This window comes from Hoplias malabaricus, chromosome 15 (assembly GCF_029633855.1).
Source record: "Hoplias malabaricus isolate fHopMal1 chromosome 15, fHopMal1.hap1, whole genome shotgun sequence".
Classification (NCBI taxonomy): Eukaryota; Metazoa; Chordata; class Actinopteri; order Characiformes; family Erythrinidae; genus Hoplias; species Hoplias malabaricus.
In genome coordinates this window covers 22,495,448-22,516,166 of record NC_089814.1, presented here as the reverse complement: position 1 = coordinate 22,516,166, position 20,719 = coordinate 22,495,448, and the positions used below count along the sequence as shown (strand labels likewise).

The 20,719-nt window shown below is 37.8% G+C and overlaps 2 protein-coding genes across 2 annotated transcripts in view; both read left to right on the top strand.

The window, feature by feature from the left end:
* Window positions 1-18,827, top strand: part of map4k6 (mitogen-activated protein kinase kinase kinase kinase 6) — a 29,361-nt gene extending 10,534 nt beyond the window's left edge. Inside the window, exons 6-32 of the mRNA XM_066645668.1 lie at window positions 620-667; window positions 946-988; window positions 1,095-1,167; window positions 1,428-1,559; window positions 3,745-3,807; window positions 3,901-3,982; window positions 4,875-4,985; window positions 5,194-5,272; window positions 7,377-7,438; window positions 8,091-8,137; window positions 8,255-8,293; window positions 8,519-8,552; window positions 8,877-9,183; window positions 9,772-9,887; window positions 10,887-10,925; window positions 11,044-11,128; window positions 11,215-11,294; window positions 11,501-11,561; window positions 11,664-11,787; window positions 11,894-11,952; window positions 13,264-13,367; window positions 13,514-13,679; window positions 14,076-14,144; window positions 14,390-14,476; window positions 16,207-16,277; window positions 16,357-16,412; window positions 17,352-18,827. Of these exons, the coding sequence (XP_066501765.1) occupies window positions 620-667; window positions 946-988; window positions 1,095-1,167; window positions 1,428-1,559; window positions 3,745-3,807; window positions 3,901-3,982; window positions 4,875-4,985; window positions 5,194-5,272; window positions 7,377-7,438; window positions 8,091-8,137; window positions 8,255-8,293; window positions 8,519-8,552; window positions 8,877-9,183; window positions 9,772-9,887; window positions 10,887-10,925; window positions 11,044-11,128; window positions 11,215-11,294; window positions 11,501-11,561; window positions 11,664-11,787; window positions 11,894-11,952; window positions 13,264-13,367; window positions 13,514-13,679; window positions 14,076-14,144; window positions 14,390-14,476; window positions 16,207-16,277; window positions 16,357-16,412; window positions 17,352-17,439 (2,325 nt within the window). The 3' untranslated portion in view covers window positions 17,440-18,827. The remainder of the gene's footprint in view (window positions 1-619; window positions 668-945; window positions 989-1,094; window positions 1,168-1,427; window positions 1,560-3,744; window positions 3,808-3,900; window positions 3,983-4,874; window positions 4,986-5,193; window positions 5,273-7,376; window positions 7,439-8,090; window positions 8,138-8,254; window positions 8,294-8,518; window positions 8,553-8,876; window positions 9,184-9,771; window positions 9,888-10,886; window positions 10,926-11,043; window positions 11,129-11,214; window positions 11,295-11,500; window positions 11,562-11,663; window positions 11,788-11,893; window positions 11,953-13,263; window positions 13,368-13,513; window positions 13,680-14,075; window positions 14,145-14,389; window positions 14,477-16,206; window positions 16,278-16,356; window positions 16,413-17,351) is intronic.
* Window positions 18,828-19,406: 579 nt separating this feature from the next.
* Window positions 19,407-20,629, top strand: zgc:110222 (uncharacterized protein LOC550336 homolog). Its single transcript, XM_066646591.1, has 2 exons — window positions 19,407-19,930; window positions 20,218-20,629. Exons 1-2 carry the CDS (start codon window positions 19,672-19,674, stop codon window positions 20,439-20,441), a joined length of 483 nt encoding a protein of 160 aa, XP_066502688.1. The 5' UTR covers window positions 19,407-19,671; the 3' UTR covers window positions 20,442-20,629.
* Window positions 20,630-20,719: the final 90 nt, after the last annotated feature.

Here is a 20,719-nt window from a genome sequence, read left to right as displayed (position 1 = left end):
TTGAAATATTTACAATTAAAGGCTGAGGTAATGATTTGAGTTCAAATGATGTGGGCTGTTATTAAGGTATGTATATATAGGTATGTATTAAAGCACATGAAATTTTATATATTTTTATATGTTTATGTAGTCACCTTTAACTACAGCAAATAGCTTTTTAATTGCATGAAAGAAACCATTCTTCTTTACTGGAAAAGTGATCATTTAATCCTCTCACATCAAAATTGCACCGTGACCCTGAATTGGAAAAGCGGTTGCAGATAATGAATGAATGAATGAACATCAAATTTGGGAGAAGGTAAAATCCCACAAGGCTGGATCTGGGCTGTAGGGTGGTGGATTATGTCTTGGAATCCACAGTCTGTGTTACTCAGGAAGGTTTAGTTTTCGTATTGATTGCAATAGAAATATAAAAACAAACTCAACAGATATCTTCTTTATTTACCCTCAGAAAGTGTCACTTCCTAGAGCCATTATAAAAAGACCTACAGGATTAGTAGATAATATCCATACTGAGAACTTACATAATGCCCCTCATAGAGTGATGTATAATAGTAATGCGATTTTTCAGCAGTAGGTATATGATAGGATTATTATATGCCTATTCCTTCTTTTACAGGGGCTGCATCATCTACACGAGACTGGCAAAATGCACAGAGACATAAAAGTAAGCAAATATAAAAGAAAAACATACCAGTTATTGAAATTATTATAAAGTATTGTGTCTACTCTGAATGTCAGCATAAAAATTAGTCCATTATTGCTAGTCCTTAGTGCTATCTATGTCCCAGCTGCAAGTATTTTCTGAGGGGCAATTTCACAAATGACCGAACCCCTTTAGACTGCAATTTTGTGTGTGTGTCTGTGTATGTATGATTGAATGAGTAAGCATCAGCCTCATCTGATAGCGTGTCTGCACTCATTGTGTCATTTTGGTGTTCACAGGGCGCCAACATTCTTCTGACAGAGCGGGGAGATGTCAAACTAGGTCAGTTGGGGCTTACCTCTGTCTCAGACAACTCCCCCCATTACAGACACCAACTCATACCCTTCTTAAATCTCACTCCTCCTTTTCTCTGCCTTCTGTCCCTCAGCTGATTTTGGAGTGGCAGCTGAGATAAATGCATCAGTTGCTAAGAGAAAGTCTTTCATTGGGACGCCGTACTGGTGAGTGGTCAGAAAGACAGAGCCACAAGTTGAAAACTGCTTCCTAAAAGAGTGGTTTGATCTATGAAGTCCACTCTGGAGAAAAGCCAAAGACAAATAAGTTTTGGTTATTTTAAATATCAATAGTCTAGAATTAAAATTGTTTGTTTATTCTACATATTTACCTTCCTTATCACATGGGTTTAAATACTATATATATATTTATTCACTGAAAGTGAACGTGTGTCCCTGTTCCATGTTTGGTCTTTTCTGTGCCTCAGGATGGCTCCAGAGGTGGCAGCTGTGGAGAGGAAGGGGGGCTATAACCAGCTGTGTGACATTTGGGCTGTGGGTATTACAGCCATAGAGCTAGCAGAACTCCAGCCACCAATGTTTGATCTGCACCCCATGAGGTAGATTACGTTATGAATACACCATGAATACATTAAGGGTTTATTGACTTAAAATAATATTTCATGCTGTTACATTTTAACTGCACTGAAAGACGTGCTTTGTATATAAGGGCTGTCAAACAACTACAATAATTAATCACAATTTATTTTAATTAATTAGTTACATTTATCTTTGGCCTAAATTTATCGGGTTTATTTTCAATTTAGTCAGATCAGATGACCATTAAATCCCTGTGTTGCTCTGCATACTTTGCTAGCCCCATTTCTTTCTGTTCTTCAATGGTCAGGGACCACACAGTACCCCACAGAGCTGGTATGCTTTGTGTGGTGGATCATTCTCAGCACTGCATTCTCCTGTGGAGAGCATCGCATTTTGTTTAATATTTTTCTATGAATACTATACAGTCTGTGTTTACTCAACCTAACATTTTTAATAGCAGTTGGTGCAAATTAGGATTGCTGAATTCATTAACCATAAGAGGTTATTTAATAATTTTTTTTAAATATATAATGGATACAATTATACACAACTAGGCAGACCATCCATCACATGCACCTCCAACCTTATACATTATAATATATTATACTAGTATAAAATAAGGTTAGAAGTTCTGTTTCTGATTCTAATGTCTGGCATCTGAATTTTGCTGCATTAGCCAAGCAAAGTTGCTAAACGCTAATGTTTCTAACAAACACTGGATGTCAATATTCGGCCAAATAGCCCAAACAATTTCTGTAAAAATACACCTCCAAAAACACCAAAATGAAATACATTTAAATTTAGATTACCTCCCACTGTAGCTGCTAAGCGCATCATTCTTATGGCGCTTTTACACTGCATGATACGTAGTTGGCTCGGCACGGCTCGACATGCTTTTCAACTGTAATCTCTGAACCCTTTTTCTTTCGTACAGCAGCAGTTACTTTAAGTGCCATTTACTCTTCTTTGTTTATGTTTTTAAATTTTTTTTTTTTTTTTTTGTGGTGGTTGGGGGTGATGAGACTTTTCATCAGCCACTAATCCAAGGAGTATTTGAACCTCTTCAAAAGACCACAGTGTAATTTTAGAAGGCGCTGAAGATTTGTTTTTTCTTTCATTCTACCAGAGTATTAACCCACAGCTCTGTATTAACCAAGCTTTGCCACACGGTTTGTCTATCAGAGTAACGCAGTCAAATCAGCGATAGTTTTGTAGAGTCCCACCTCTTTTTTGGGCATTTTCAACATGGTGGATCATCACCCCTGACTACTCTTATAGAATCACACATTAAGGCTCTTTTTTTCGAGCTGCAGAGCCTTCAGCTCATTCTCAGTGAATTCCAGGATGTCTCACACCAATGTGCTTTCATCATACACAATGTGAGGTGTGTTCCAAATGGCCCCCTACTCCCTATTTCCTACATTGCTCAATATTTAATAAAATATATAGTGAATGGGGCACTGATTTATTTCAGGCACATCTCTGTACAGATAATAGGAGCAGCTAGAGCTGTGTAGAGAGAGCAGCTTGTGATGTGGTCAGTATGGCTACAATAAAAAAGACCTTTATAATGAACTCATGGATATAGCTATCAATAAATACCACACAATACACAGAAAAAGAGAAAGCTTTATTTAAACTGTATGCATCTAGTGGTTACTGGTGGTATTTCTACATGAGGTAACCACAGAAAAAAACTCTTCTATGTTAGATGACAGTATCAAGTTAGTTTCCTGATAAATTTGTATGCAGTGTGCCTGTTCCCTAGTGGGCTAACTGCTCATTTACCCAATGACAGACTGTCATAGTAATCACTGCCCCCTGGAAGATTTGGCAGGAGCCACTTCTGGATTTAGAAGTCTCTCTGGCCAGTCAGTGCTCTGCAAGGTATACATGTGATGTTTAGCCCCTAAAATCGGTTCCATGTAACGTGTACTAGACCTGCCTAGTGGAAAAGCAAAAAAAATTAGCCGAACCGAGTAACCTCTATTTGCCAATGCAAATTGATCTTCATCAACCATTTTAGAGCTTAGTGCTACAGGCAGCCTCTTACACAAAGATTGTATTGTGTAACACAACACATTGATTGCTTCAAAGAAAATAATCCAGAGATGAATAAATTGGAAAAAGTTGCCAAGTATTCAGTGAAAATTGAACTTTTTTGAGCTGATGTGTGTAGTTCTACTGTTGTGTTCTGTCTTCCAGAGCTTTAATGCTGATGTCGAAAAGCAGCTTCCAGCCTCCCAAACTGAAGGACAAGGCCAAATGGTGAACAAGAACACATGGTTCAGATATTTTATTTAGTCTAAATCATTAGAGTATGAGCACTGTATGAATGGATGTTATGCTTGCGTTGTGTAGGTCCACAGAATTCCACAACTTTATCAAGCTTGCGCTCACCAAGAGTTCTCGTAAGAGGCCGACAGCTGAGAAACTTCTGCAGGTGTAGTATCTGTTTATAACGATTTTAGTGTTTTACCACGAGGACCACATTTAATTATAGATCATACTATACACAATACATACTATACATACACCAACCAGCCATAACATTATGACAATGTACATCTTTGTTTCTACACTCAATGTCCATTCTCTCTGTTTAGCCTAAGCCTAGGCTTAAAGGGTTTTCATTGCTGAATCACAATGCGTTGTTTCATTGTTGTTTGTGGAGACTAATCCTATTAATTTTAGGAAGTGTCAGTGAAGTTCTATTTTGACCAGTAAGGTGTGTGCACCTCAAAAATAATATTTTACACCTTTTTATTTTTTTGCCTTTCAGTTTTAGCCTTTTAATGGCTTGTATGATTTAAGAGCAGAAAATGTAATGCTTCTCGAGCAACTTTATTCCATGTCACAATTAAAAAGGAGATGTTAGAAATTGCAGCACTGCAGTAGTTTTTGTGCAATACCTTTGGCAATCCGTTGATGCAGAACTTCAGAATTCAAAGCAGTAATCCTCCAGTATCCTATTTAATTTTTTGTTCTTTCCACCAGAGGCAGTGTTTATTCCTCTCACCACAGAATTCTATACAATTCTAATGTTTTGACCAGGGATATTACAACAATTACACAACAGTCATAAGACATTAATGAAAGAGATTAGATGGTTGAAAAGTGGATATATTTTGAGCAAGATAGAAATTTGCACTGTAGAACTCATCAAGGTGGAAACAATGCTAAGTAATAATACATTTTTACAACAATGTGAATTTAACTGAACTTAAAAATAATGGAAATTATTGTAATGAAATTATTACAAAAGTTTTGTGAAAGAAAGATCTGCTGGTATCGGTCTGATCTCCCCTTCTCCGTCTTTCTCTCTGTCTCTCTAGCATGGATTTGTTACTCAACTATTAACTCGTAATCTTGTCATTGAGTTGTTGGACTCTGCCAATAACCCTGACATACATCACTCTCAGACTATGGACGACAGTGATCTTGAGGTGAATATATCTTACACAACTGTTTAGTGATGATCTAGGCAAAGTGAGTTTCTGCACCATTAATGTTATAACACAACTTATTTTTTCAGAAATCTAATACTAACAGCAGTTTAGATTTAGGATTAGATTAGTCAGAGCAGATGACCGTTGTGTGCTGTTTGGTCTGTTGGAATAAGTTCTATTGTTGTGTGTGTATATGTATTTACAGACATGCAGCGCCTTTCCTGACAAGATCACATCTTTGGGGAAACACTTGTCTGTCCACAAAACACTTTCTGAAGAGCAGTGTAAGCATTTAATCAAGTTGAATATCTGTATGTATCCGAATGTCATTACGTATTGAAATGAAGTATTGTTGGTGACATGTTGATATGGGCCGATGCCGAATACACTTGTCATGTTCATATCTAGCCAGTTACAACACATAATGGTGGAGGAACATTTATAAAATGTAGAAATTGGGACTAGATCCGCATGTCTGAGAAATTAGAAATGTTTTGTAGAGTTATACAGATAATGATTATTGAATATAATGCAGACATTTTAGCACTCTATACCCAACATTATTTAAACTGCCTGCACTTCTTTACATTTATATGTGTGATTTCAAACATAACATTTGTCTAATGGCAATAATTAATTTTAAGCTAACACCATCTTCTTTGTAACATTTAGAAATGTTTTATAATGATTGAACTAAAAAAGGAGTGTTTATTATTATTAAATTAAGATTTAATTTAAGCTTACCATGTCAGAGATACATGGCTTTGTTATGAAGGACACAGTATATGTTTAAAATACCAAAGGATGGTTTCTTTCTTATGTAACTATTTTGTCTCATATTATTTTTAGCAAAACAGCATTAATCATAATTACATGGGACTGACAAGTGCTCTGAATGTCTGTTTATAGTTTGCATATTTTACATCTGAATTACACTCTCCAATTAAACAAGCCTGAACTCATCTGTTTCAGTCAGGATTTCAGCCCGCTGAATGATATTATAGAGGTAAAGAGTAATAGATTAGAAGTGCTAGTGTGAGTGCCTCTCTTTGTTTGGCAGCTGAAAAGCTGGAATGTGGCATTAGCTACTGGGAGGTGACTGTTGTGGTTGTGGGGGAATACAGCATGCCACCACAGCCTGCCAAGGCCAGTGGGACACTGATCTCTATTGTGTCTTGAGTGCCCACTCAAGTGCCATGAATAGAAGCATTGTTCGGTTAGGGCCTGATGTTTGTGTATGTTAGTTTACATGTGACATTATTCATACCTCTTTGTGTGTGTGTGTGTGTGTGTTCATTTTAAATTTGCATCAAGGGAAACCTACGTTTACATACAAACTTTCACATAGAATGAAACTATTGTTTCAACATATATCGTTCACTTATGAATCTATTTATGAATATCACAGCAAAAATAATCTGGAATCCAATGATTATGTGATGTCATAAAATGTTTTGTCCGTTTTTAAATGTACTACACCTTTTGATCACAGCAGCTGTCCTTCACAATGTATAAAGATTTCATGATTAATGGACCAATAGAAATGCTATAAAAATTACTTTTTATATTAATATCCATTGAAAATGATGAAGGTTTTTTTCCTTCTCCTGTAATAAAACTATACCTGGAGATGCATGTTTTTAATTGGACAGTGGCAATATGTCCACCTATGCCTCTTGGCTGTTCACGCTCAAAAATGTAACTGTGACTGTAATGTGAATGAATCTCTCACTGTAATGATATCTAAACAGTATCTATACACAAGCGCTGCGCAATATGTTTAACACAAAACAATGTGTTAAATTTTCAGTTTGCAAAAGCTTCCATATTAAGTCTAACCTACATTTTCAGCTGTCACCTTCGGGGCTTCTTTTCTGACATTCAGTGACATTATTTTTGTGCGGAAGTCATAGTTTCATCACCCGCAATGTGCACTATGTAGGAAGCACAGAGCTGTTAGAAACACAGCCTTCAGTTGCTGTCAGTGCATACATGCAAAAAGATGCATGAAATCCAGTACATATGAACGCAATGAGTCTTATAAGTATCTGATCTATGACTACATATGGAAGTGACTCTTAAAGTGACTTTAAAAAAAAAATGATGGGATTTGACAGCCTAAGAGTTTGAAAAGCAGTCATGTAAAAATGAATTTCCTGCTTTGTTAACACACATACAATATAAATACACAGGAAAAATGCACAGGATTCTTAAACTGAGGTAAATAAAACTGTTAATTAGTAAAAAATGTAATTCCACTTGTAAAAGTGAATGAAGATCATGTTAGAACGTGGAGTATGTAGTGGGCTGAGTGCTAGTGTCTCTCAGTTACATTAATAGAAGGACAGTATAATGGCTCTCAATGTCCATGTTGGTTTCTGCCTTCAGTTGATCACGTGAAATTTGGACCACCCATGCGGAAAGAGACGGACCCTTGCCCTGATTCATTGGTAAGAATGTCAGGTCTGCTGCCAAAAAGTAAAATGATCCAAACCTGTTTCCTTTTAAATGTCTGTATCCCTTTAATGACTTAGTTCAGTGTTTTTTTCTATCACGACACCCTTTAAAATTATGCAATACATGACATCCAATCCAAAAGAAACTCCCCTGTGTGTATCTAAAAGCCAAAATCAACACAAACAGGGATTGGTAGTTGTAATCAGTCATTTTTTTTTAAATCTTGGTTAGAACACAGATCAGTTGAATTTTTTTATTGAATAATTTGTTTGAAAAAGAAATGTGTTTTTGGCTGTGTGCACTAGTGTCCACACACAACACAAACCCACCGTCCTGCTCCAATAGTGGGCAAAAGACTATGAAAAATACTAACTAAATCTGTTATCAAAAATATGTAGATCCTGAGAGGGAAAGAAGGTCAGAATATTCTCTTTTCCTCCTCTAAATATTCTGACTTTATTCTTGTACATTTCTGAAGTTTCATGGCAATAGGTCCAAACAGGAACACAGCCCAACCTGTCAGCCACTGGCTTAGTTTATTCCTTTAATCGGTTGTAGTATTCCTGGACGTCATGTGGCTGTTTCTTTGCTTATTAACACTTATTAACACTTTGATTTATATATCATGTTTATGCTGCTTTCCAGGGATCCTATGACGACTGGAACGCTGTTAGTGATGAGAAGGACTCTCCGTAAGTTAAGCTTTTTCATTGTCAGTTCAGAAATGTCTGCTGGTGGCCAAAGTTTTGACCAAAATATCTATCCTAAGGAATATTGTTGAGCTGGTTTACATTTGTGGTTTGTGGCAGGAGTCTGTTGGAATGTGTGGAGGAAGCGTTGCTTGAGAGGTAAGAGAGTAATGACTTTTCAGTTGTTATAAATTTATTTACAGGAATGTGCCTAAACGAAACTGGAACATAATTTCCTAAACAGAAATTGTACACCTTGCTGCATTTATACACACTTTTAAACCAAAGTTGGTCAGTGGGTTATGTGCTTAACATTAGATTCTGGTGGTACTGCAATTATTGAAAGCCAGTTTTATCTCATCTTTCTTTTTCTTTTGATTTCAGGAGCTTAACTATGAAAAGAGCACCCTCTGCAGAGGTCAGTGTTTTTGCTTTTGTTATTTGCAGTTATATCTTAAAGCAAATTTAGGTCGTATTTTTGCCTTACAATTACATTTTGATGCCTTACTCACCTGTAATAGGGAGAATAGAGCCACTGCCTTTGCTAATCTGGGCTTAGCACTGCAGAAACTGCACTATGTAACTTTTGGAGGAGGGTAGGAATTCACCCCCTCTCCCTCCATCTGGATTTCATGACAGTGCTGTAAAAGTGAATTACACACTGGAGTCCAGGATCAGAAATACCAAATCTAGCCTAGCGTTGCTTTAATGCCTGTAGCTTATTTACCTTTTTTATGTTTAGCACTCACCAGCTGAAGAGGACAGATATGGCACAGTGAAGAGGCTCGTCTCAACACCGCAGCCAGCAAATGTTCACTGTTCCACCAATCAAGACAAAAAAGCCTCCACTCCATCTTCAGATTCCTCCCCTCGCATTGGCTCTACACCCCACACAGACAATACCGCAAGTCTGCATAATGAATCAGCGCTGCTAATTGGCTCAACACTCTCTGACCTTTCCCTCCTCCCAAACTCCACATTCTTCACAGACTCCTCTCTATTCAGTGACTCCAGCAGTCTCAGCTCCCTCTGCACGACTCCCACTGATGGTAAAATGCAACACATTATTTAGTGTAAAAATAAGTTACGATTTTTGTGTAATATATATTTGTAATTAAACATTCAAATATTCTCCTGCTCTTTTGTCATTTTATGGTAAATTGTGCGTAGTATAAGTGACATTTTTATATTATTCACCCAAATATAACGAAAGTAAGTCATCTGAAAAAGGCAAACAAGAAGAATTCATTAGTCACTGCATTCATTATGAGTTCTATCAAGTGTAGACAAAAGTGCAGTAAAAAGATGTTCATACATTTTTTTTCTGTTCTTAGGTATAATATTATAAGTACATGTGAGTTTTGGTTTAGACATTTGGTGATTTTGATGTTGGCAGTGGTGAATGTAGCATATATAAGATGACAATTGTCATCCTTAGTACTACGCAGGTTACAACAAAATGAAAAAAGAGCAGAAGAATATTTGAAATTTGAATGACCATTAGATGTTACACAAAACAACATGTTCAAACCTATTTGTACATCTAATACATAATTATTCAAACATAAGAACCCAAAGATAATAGATAAGATGCCATGGAACTGAAACATAAACCTTAATGCAGCTGACGTTAACAGGTTTAATATCACGAGGCACAGTTGGGGTTGTGACAGGAGAAAACAGGGGAGACTCTCTGCCCCGCCAGCCGCTCTCACCTGAATGGAGCACGCTTAGAAGGAAGACAGAAGACTCAGTAAGTAGTGACCATTTATTCACACTTTACATAGCTACTAAGAAGAGTAGTACTACTGAGTTGATAAGAGATATTTTATTATCAGAACCTAATAATCCTGACAAAACAGAAATGCAATGACAATATCAAGGGGTTTTCACACCTAGTATTGGATGCAATTTTCTACAACTGTCTACAGTTGTGGGGAAACTCTGTTCTCTGGTTTGTGTACGTTAAAAAGTTCTGCAATTTTTAATGTGGAATGCTATATTTGAGGGAAAAAATAACTGTACATGGCTGAAGTTTAACTTGTTTAGGTTTTTATTCACTGTTGGAATTACTACTAATTTGTAACTCAAGTTGTTTAATTTTGTAGCAGTTTTGCTCAGTGTTTACTTTCATGCACTTGGTGCTCTACCGAATTTAGGGAGTCAGTTAAATCTTCAGCAAAGATAAGGTACGGAGCAGGAATAGATCAAAATTCTCATCTCAGTTAATGTTTTTTAAAGTTTGGAGGTCTGTCTGTTTCAAAAAATGTCATGAGCATAGAGAGAAAGCCTAGTATACCAGTCTGAGACACTTCATGGAGCTTAATAAACACATTAGAACAGTTTCGAGCAAGCAGACAGACTGGAGAGCTATCAAATGATGTGGAAACATCCTCTGAATTTTATAAAAAGTGTTTTTATTTCAATCATGAACGTGGCCTTTAATGCACAGGAACATAAAAGAAAACCATGCGAAAACCATGTTTTGAACTTGTGCTGCTGTACACATTTTACACAATTGTAAACATGCTGTACGCAATTTTTGATGTTTGCTCCTTTACTACAGATTTTACTACAGCTCCTTTAATGTAGTTCACCCTTCACATTAAGTTCAACAGTTGTTTTTCATGGTTCTTCCAAGGCATGAATATACCAGTATAGACAGAAATTGTTATAATCACTGACATTTACTGAAGAACTCACTGATTCTTCAACATTTGTTTTATTTTCCTGTATTTCTTATGAATTTCAGAAAGGAGTTCATGGACTGCCACCTACACCTCAAGTACATGTATGTTATATCTTCTTATATTCATTACTACTAAATTAATTTGCCTTTATTTTAAAAGTGAGGCATTATTCCTTGTATTATTGTGTACCATTACACCTGACTGTATTCTGTCTTTCAGATGGGAGCATGTTTCTCCAAGATATTTAATGGCTGTCCTTTGAAAATTCATTGTGCTGTTACATGGGTTCTACCCAAGACCAGAGGTACACGTCAGTCCCTCTCTAACCTCTAATGTATGTTAATGAGTTTTCTTGGGTTAGAGCGGATGTTTTGGTTCTCTACCTCACAGATCAACACCTGATCCTGGGTACAGAAGAAGGCATTTATACCCTCAACCTCAATGAGCTCCATGAGGACACTATAGAAAAGGTACCATGTGTCTATATTCCTCACATTCTTCTTTAATATAATCACAGACGTGTTTGAATAATTGGTATGAATTAAGCAGAAAATTAGGGTTCTTTTGTTTGACAGTCTGACTGGAATTATGTTACAGTACAGTTTTCTAGTATATGCATAATGCAAGTTAAGATAAAGTATCATTTTATAATATTTATTCATTTATTTTTATTTAGTTGCTTCCACAGAGATGCAGCTGGTTATACGTTATGAACAATGTGTTGATGTCTGTCTCAGGTATGTTAAAGCGAGGTTACTCTTACCCTGGCTATACTGTAGCACAGAGAAGAGAAGTATGTCTTTGTTTATCATCTCTGTCCTGTGATTTTACGGACACAGGAAAGTCCTCCCAGCTGACTTCACATAGTTTGCCTGCACTTTTTGAGCACCGCCGAAACATGCAGCGGCGCCAAGGTCACCTGTCAATCAACGCACACCGCCTGAGCACAAGAATCAACTCAAGGTCTGTAGTGTTTTACACAGACACGTTATTTTAAAAAAGCATGGGTGTTGTTTGTTAATTTAGAATGTACTGTTTTAGTAGAAACATTTTGAACTTCTTTCTGTAGAAAGTATGCCATGTCTGTGAAGATCCCTGACACCAAAGGCTGTAGAAGGTGTAGTGTAGGTAAGGAACACCACTGTACAGTGTTGTAACAACTCACAAACCCTTAAAGAACTGATGCTGTATTTGACTAAAGCTCTTAACTTGGAATGTCCATCCTCCAATTAAAAAAAAAAACTGAACTGGGATGTGTGTTGAAAGTGGTGGATAATTGATGAGCTGAATCAAAGTATAGAGACACACAAAAAACAAATCTAAAGTTTGATGCTTTCTATTGATAAATACATTAATGCAATGGTGGAAATAGAAATGATTTCCACCTCAGAACTGCAACATTATTTATACTTCTCAATTATCATGTTATATAATATATATTAGCCTTAGATTATAATTGATATAAATATTACAGTACTGAGCAAAGTACTGACAAAATGAGATTAAAACAGCTATTTATGAGGAGTAGTTTTATTTGCTCATAGAATATAAATAAAATAAATAAAATATTACAATTAAAAACAAATAACATAACTATTAATAATTTGTTTGTGAAGGTTGGTTTAACCCTTTCCAAATCTCTCCTAGTGGTGGTCCAGTATTGATGTTATCCAGTTAAACCAGTTAATAAACACTTAATATTATGTTAAATTAAATGTGCTATTGATTTAACAAATCCATACAATCAGGAAACAAACTTTGATCTTCCCATTTGCTCACAATACATAACAAAGTGTTTGGAATATTTGTGTAAACTTTATTGTAATTATAAATAATTTTACACAAGCACCAACTTATTAAGACTTATTATTTTAAATGAATACATTTTTCATTCATTGTTTGTAACCGCTTATCTAGTTCAGGGTAGCAGTGGGTCTGGATCCTACTCGTAATCACACCCTGGAGAGGGTGCCAGTCCTTCACAGTGCGACACACACTCACACATTGACACACAAACACTCAAACCTATGGACACTATTTGAGTCACAGATCCACCTACCAATGTGTGTTTTTGGACTGTTGGAGCACCTTGGAGCTGTGTAACAGCAGCACTACCTGCTGCAACACCGTGCCGCCCTAACTGATTAAAAAAAACAATTTTAGGTACCTACGCACAGTACTGTACATCAGATACTATATCTAGAAAAATATCCTTGCATGTCCTCTGTGTGTTGCCCTGTTCCTATACCATATTCAAATCCATAGAAACTTCTTGATCTCTTGAGATTTTACTGTGCTTTTGATGAGCAAGTGCTGTTGTATGTAGCTTTTTAAAAGGGAAACATATTCTCTAATGACGTTTGTGTTACTTGTACTTTTAGAGACTCAGCTCTGTACCATTGGTTCAAATTGTTACAGAGCCTTCTGTTTCTTTCGCAGTACGGAACCCATACACAGACAGCGTCTTCCTGTGTGCCGTTGTGCCAAGCGGCCTAGTTCTTCTTATGTGGTATGAACCGCTGCAGAAGTTCATGCAGCTCAAGGTAGGACTGAGATGTGAGACGGTAACGATTCATGTGTTCGTGTTGTCCGTGAAACTATCAAAGACATAGAGTAATGATTTGTGCACTTATGTATAATTTGGCCTTATATCTGTTAACCATAGCTTATTTTTCTATCCCTCTCTCAGCACATATCTTTAACACTTCCTGAGTCTCTACCCGTATTTGAACTACTAGTTCAGGAGAACGAGGATCTCCCACAAGTGTGTGTGGGGGTCTACAGCACACATCATTGCCCTGGAGACCTGAATTTTGATATCATCCATCTTGATGACACACCCCGAGAACAGCCAGGTACACGCACAGAAACAGAGACTGATGCCTCACTGTCACTTTCTCCTGATGTACCTCTGTCTAGTGACATTTTCATAATGTCCTTATTCACTATTGTAAATTCATTAGGCACTTCTTTATTCACATAGCTCTTGTTGTGTCATTTGTTTTATTATCCTTGGTCAAACAGTAGAGAATTGGTTCCCCTTCCCCTTCCCTGGTTTCTCTCACAGTTTTTGACCTTGCACTGAGGGAGTATTTTTCTTACCTCTGTTGCCCTTGGCTTGCTCACTTGGGGCCTGGCCCAGGCGTCTGTTAAGCTGTAAATATTAACTGAGCTAAAAACAATGCTATGTAACAAGATGCATTTTGTGAAAGGTAAGAATGTCTTGCTCAAAATGTAATTTGTCTTCACAGATGGTAAGTCTCTGGAGGCGAAACAAGTGACACAGCTTGACAGAGATACAGTCCTCATAGCTCTGGAAAGTATGTTGATTTAATGTCCTTTTATTTATTTACCAATATATTAATATTTTGAAATCAACCAGCTTATTGTAAAAGCCAGATTTCTAACAAAATCCCACATTGTGTTTAAATTACGTTTAACCTTTGATTATTTTATTGTTTACTACATTACTTCATTGCTTACACTGTTAATAACAATAAAACATGCTGTTAATGAAAGAAGTGTGTGGGTAATAATTACATACACATTGGCCTGATCTGTGCAGAGACTGTGAGAGCTGTAAACCTACAGGGCTGTCCCAGCAAAAACATGATCTCAGAACTGACTTTCAACTTCTCCATTGAGACTTTAGGTGAGTGCTGGTGCTGCACACATATATTTTTCCTGGAATGAAAAAAGTGTATTCTTTGAAAAATAGACAAAGAGTTTAACCAAAATCTCAGGTGGATGCTAACAGTAAATTAAAGCTTATCATCTTTAACTGGCATGGACTATCCAGGATGGATCTTTAACAAATACATTTTAAATTATGTTTGGCTTTCAATTCTTTGCTTATATTATCTCTGTATATAGTGTTATATACTATAGGTATTTAATATTTTAATGTATATTTACTACTTAGTTATATATAAGTACCCCTCTGATGTTTGGACACCCACCTCAGGAAGGGTTTGCTTTGTTTTGTGCCATTTTCCACATATTGTGAACGTACAGTGCCAGCCCAGTTTGGACATCTTCTCATTCAATGGTTTTTCTTTGTTTTTTTTATTCTTTTCTAATTTGTATATGAATATCGAAGACATTAAAACTATGAAGAAGCACATATGGAATTATGTAGTAAACACAAAAGTGTTAAACAAACCAGAATATGTTGTATACTTTAGATTCTTCAAAGTAGCCACCTTTTGCTTTGAGGACAGCTTTGCACACTCTCGCCATTCTCTGTCAGCTTTGTGAGGTCATCACTTGAAATGGTTTTCAGTGCACAACTATGGCCTTGTCATGAGTTAATTTGCAGAACTGCTCGCCGCCTTAATGTGTACAGAGGTAGGGTCTGGTACACAGTTCTATACAGTGAAAAGCCCTTTTTAGTCATTCCACCAATGACTAATAAGAAGATGTGTCCAAACGTTTGACTGGTACTGTGTTTGTGTTTGTGCAAAATTGTCAAGAACACATTTTATGTACAATGTCTGTGTACCTAGCAGCAGATGCCACTTTAGGGAAAATGGGGGGAAAAACTGGGAAGGAAAATAAACAAACAATGTCACTGCTAGTTGTACCATGTGTGTCTATGTATGTGACTAATAAACTGATTTGATTTGTAGTAACTAGATAAGTGTTTACAGACAATAAATTAATGAATGATTACATATTAGTATTTTAAGATCTGAGCAAGAAATTGTTTATACTTTTATGATGTAAACAATGGAAATGAATTTTTAACATTCATTTATTACAGGCAGCTAGCATGACCTGGTTCATACCAAACTGATTTTGTGTTGTTAGTTTATGTAGTGGTTCTCACTCCTGGTCCACCTCACTACAGCACATACAGTTAGTTGGATCAGGTGGGTTTGCAGGAGAGGCAGTGGAACACCAGGAACATTGAGAAGCACTGCTCTACAGGATAACTCAGAAAAACAATGCCGTACTTGAACACCCACTAATAATAATAATCATAATAATAATCTTTTAAAATTATTTTAGCACTTTAATAAGTGACTTCAATAAATAGATGTGCCTAAGTTAAAACAGAATGAGCGAAAAGGAAATAAAATATTTTAAAAAGAGAAAGAAAAAGGAAGCATATAAATATCAGCAGTATCTTAATTAAGAAATTGGATAAACATATGTTTTTAAATGTTTCTTAAAACTGCTTACTGAACTTGACTGCCTTATTTTAAATGGTAATGTGTTCCGAAATAAGGGAAAGAGTATTAACAAGTGTTTGGATATGCCTTCATAGCAGTAACTATGATTTTTCCAGCAACCTAATTTGTACCGACTAGTGTTTTTGGTGTGCAGTCTTTTTTTTGTTTTGTTGTTCTTACACTTGAACCATTGATGTTTTTCCTGCAGTGTGTTTACAGGATAGCGTTCTCGCTTTTTGGAAACATGGGCTCATGGGGAGGAGCATACAGAGCAATGAGGTACAGCAAATGTCAATCAAAAAGGTTCTCAAGCTGGGGGAAGTGAGCAAGACAATAAATGTTATGTTGTTTTCTGCAGGTTACCCAGGAGATAACAGATGAGAGCCGGGTCTTCCAGGTTCTGGGGACAAACAGGTATGTTCTTCCTCTGTAATCAACTTTAGACAACTTGGTGTGTGTGTGAAGGGAAAGTTAGGGCACTGTAACAATTGTTTAGAGTTGTAAATAACCTGTATCACAGTTTTTATGAAGTCCTTTTAACTACCTACTTGTTTCTACACTCACTGTTCATTCTCCAACTGCAATAATCATACAGGTCACACTGTGTTTCTACAATTAGACTGTAGTCCCATCTGTTGCTCTGCATAATTATTTTAACCCCCTTTCACCCAGTTCTTCAACGGTCAGTCAGGACCACCACAGAGCAGGTATGATTTGGGTGGTGGATCAGACTCAGCAGTGCTGCGGGAGTTTTTAAACCCTGTGTCCGCTCACTCTCCATAATATTATACACACCTACCTCATTGGTCCACCTTGCAGATGTAAAATCAGAGTAGCTCATTTGTTGCAGCACAGTTAGTGTTTGTCATCCTCTAGTCCTTCACAAAAGGACAAAGGATGCCACCCACAGGACGCTGTTGGCCGGATATTCTTGGCTGGGGAACTATTTTCAGTCCAGCAGTGACACTGAGGTTTAAAACACCACCACCATGTCAGTGTCACTGCAACACTGAGAATGACCCACCAATCAGATCATACCTGCTCTGTGGGGGACCTATGGGGGTCCTGACCACTGAGGAACAGGGTGAAAGGAGGATAACCATGTATGCAGAACAACAGATGGACAACAGGCTGTAATTGTAGAGCTACAAAATGCTCCTGTGTGGTCACTGGAGCCGAGAGAATGGACAGTGAATGTAGATACAAGGAGGTGGTCAATTCAGACTTGGTGGTAAAAGTGAATTACACTATTACACTGTTGCAATTTCTATTAAGCATTGCTTTTAGTTGTCAGTAACCATCGGTTACACTTCCCGCACATGTCTAAATGATGTGAACTGCTTTATCCTACAGGGACATAATCTTGCAGAGCACTCCCACAGACAACCCATCTGCCCTGAGCAACCTCTATATCCTCACAGGCCACGAAAGCAGCTACTGAATAACTCAGATGTGTGGGAAATGCCCCACAGCCGTGGAAGTACCTCTCTCTCTCTTCTAGACGGTGGCTGGAGAAGAATCTTAAGGCCCCCATGGGTGGGAGATGCGGGATAATGGCCCCCCTTTCTGTCCTGTGAGCTGCTCAGCAGAGGCAAGGACCACATGGAGGTCCGGTGAGGAGCTGCCAGAAACTCTCACCAGTCTTTACAGCAATGGCAGAGGGACAAGCAGAGTCTGGGGACCTACATCTCAAGACAGAACAGTCACAGTTAACAGATCAGAGGTTCTCAGATTAGCAGCTGAAGAGAAAGTTTATGGACTTGAAGAATGAACGGGTTCTGTTCAGTTTAGCTGAACGCTGTGCTAGTGTCTCTTGACACTGATCGGCTGTATTTGGTGCTGTTGTTATGTTGTAGGCAACTGAGCTGGAGTGGACTCATCTGACCTGGTCAGAGAAGCAGTGTTGACCAATACAAATGCTGCCCATTATACTGTGAAACCTAAGAATGTGGAAATGTAAATATTTTAGAACCAATGATTATTAAAAACACAAGTCTAACCCTAATATTACTTTGACATTTTGGCAGATCTTTATAAAAGGTACATCATTCTGTTCTAACAGTAAATGAATGTGGATATTCAGTAAGATTTAATTCATTAGGATTTTTACTAATGTTATTTTATGTACTGGAACGAATTCTGAGCGTGTTCTATTCTAGAACCTCTGGCAGGAATTGGAACCACAGAAAGTAAAGAACTGGTACTCGGTTTTTCTACAATGCAGAAAAACAATTTAAATATTTTTAATTATCCACAAACTGTGTGTAAATGTTGAATATTGGGAGTACACAAAGAACAGCTATTATATTCATTCATTCATTCATTTTCTGTAACCACTTTATGCTGTTCAGTGCCGTGGGTCCGGAACCGACCCAGAATCACTGGGACAAAGCAGGAACACACCCTGGACAGGGCCCTAGTCCATCACAACTTTTCCTTCAGGTCATAATGGGAAACCAGTGTAGTGCAGGTGTGTGCTTCAGTAAACTGAAGTCTTACAATCCTTACAGAGTCTTGCTTGTTTACTGTAATGTCTGCAGTACATTAATGATAGCTCCATTACACCAGCTAGTATGTCACATACCATAAAACAACCGTTGTAGTAAGGGGGCACCAACAATATATTACAGAGCAAAACCACACAAAGCTGTTGGTTACTACCGCCTGTACCCGACTAACATTAAAGGCATAGGCCACCCAATAATCAAAATCTGTCAGCTGTTTTCTTGCCTGAAACCTGTGTCTCGCCACTGCAGCTTTTAAGATGGAGCGGTAAAATTGAACAATCTCACATCTTCATGTGAGTGATTTACTGAAGGCATAATTTGTTTTTAAACGCAATCCACGAGACCAATAACATGAGGCCGGCAGAGGAGAGGTGTAGGAGTTTCGCGTCTTATTTCAAGATTCTCCTGGATATTGTTTATTGTAATTAATAGATAAATAAAATCATTAATACCCTTCTTAATTGAGTCATTGGCTGTAACAGTGCACTGTGAGGAACAGTGAATAGGAAGCCATTCTGGACTGGTGCCAGTGGCTCACACTCGCGCATTAGGAAACGGGAGCGAAAAAGGGAACCCACGCAGACACAGGGAGAACACACCACACTCCTTACAGGCAGTGACTCAAAAGAAGAGGTCAGTAATTTGATGAAAGTAAAAGAAACGCAAAATGAAGCAATTAAAAATGCAGTTGAATCAACAGCCAAGTGGAATATACATTAGAACCACCTTGCTGCTTCTTGGTGGTAAAGGTGTATCTGTTGTGAGGGATGTATGGCACAAAGACCCGAAAGATTTGGCCATGAATAAAGCGTCATTGGTCTCTTACAGTTTGTCCGTTAGATGGCGCTATTTTCTGTTTATTGGACGTATGGTGGCAGTACTGTGATTCCGGGAGAGACTTTCAGGAGGAAGAGCTCGAAGAAGTAGAAACAAAAGGGACGTGTGTGTTATTCTCCGTTATTTGAATCTAGAAGGTTGCTTTTTTTATTTTTAAACCCAAAGCCACTTTGTAAATACTTGTCTCAGTGTTTAACATTTTGAAGATGCAAGTCATTTAACTGACAATGTGTCTTAAAAATGAAATCTTTTGATATAAGTGGCTGGTCTGTTTAGTTAAGTTCGTGTGTGAATAAACGAACGAGTACGCGAATGATTTCGGCTTTTTAATGGCGTTAGAAGTGGCTTGTTTATCGTTCAGACAGCCGTACGCTGGTCTCCTGTTGAATGGGGTAAAATCTATAGAGACGCGTTGGCGCCCTCTGTTGGCCGAGCTCATGAACTGCACATTGGCGGTGCACATCGCGCAGAAGGATTGGGAAGGTGATGAATGGAGAGACATCCTCACCCAGAGGTTTGGAATGGAGCACTGGCAAATAGAGGAGCTCCTGGAGTCCGGAGAGAGATTTGGGAGAGGTGTCGTCGCAGGTGAGAATGTATCTGCTGCTCAGATGATGTACTTGTCCAGTTCCAGCAGCACCCCTGAGTAAATTAGACTAAACAAAAGCTGGTTTTATCTTGACATCTGAGTCGACTTACCTCTGCATGCCATTTCTAGAGCTGTAGGTTCCAGAAGAGCTGATATAAAAGGTTCATCATAGCAAATGAATCAACAGTCTTAAAGCTATATGGCCTTCTGTAATAACCCTCAAGATATTATAGTTTTTAATACAGAGAACCTCTGTACTGATGCTCAGTTATGATTGGAACTGCAGGTCTCGTGGACGTTGGGGAAACCTGGTACTGTGCTGAGGATCTGCCCTTAGACGAGGTGAAAGATCTGGAAAAAGCAGCTTGTCTGACAGGGCTTCAGCAGAAATATCTCACCAGAGTGTCAAACCCACGCTGGTTCACAGAGCCGCTGTTTTTGAGGGGACATAAAAATGTGTGGACAGTAACGATCCCAGAACATCTGCTGCCCTTTAAAGAGCTCAAATAATGAAACCAAGGAGTCGATTTCTTTGTAGATACAGCAGTGACTTGTCTTGATTCGAGGTATTTTCTGTTGAATTTAACACACAAATAATCATGAAACGTGGTGGGGTCTGACAATAATTCAATATCAATAATATATCACTATATTAAACATTAATTGATTTTGGTTTCTAAAATGTATATACTCTGTTAATAAAGAGATGGAAAATACTAGACTATGTCTTCAGTGATGTCTTGTTTAGCTCTGTTTTTTTCCTTACATTTTTCCCACCGCTCCCTGCC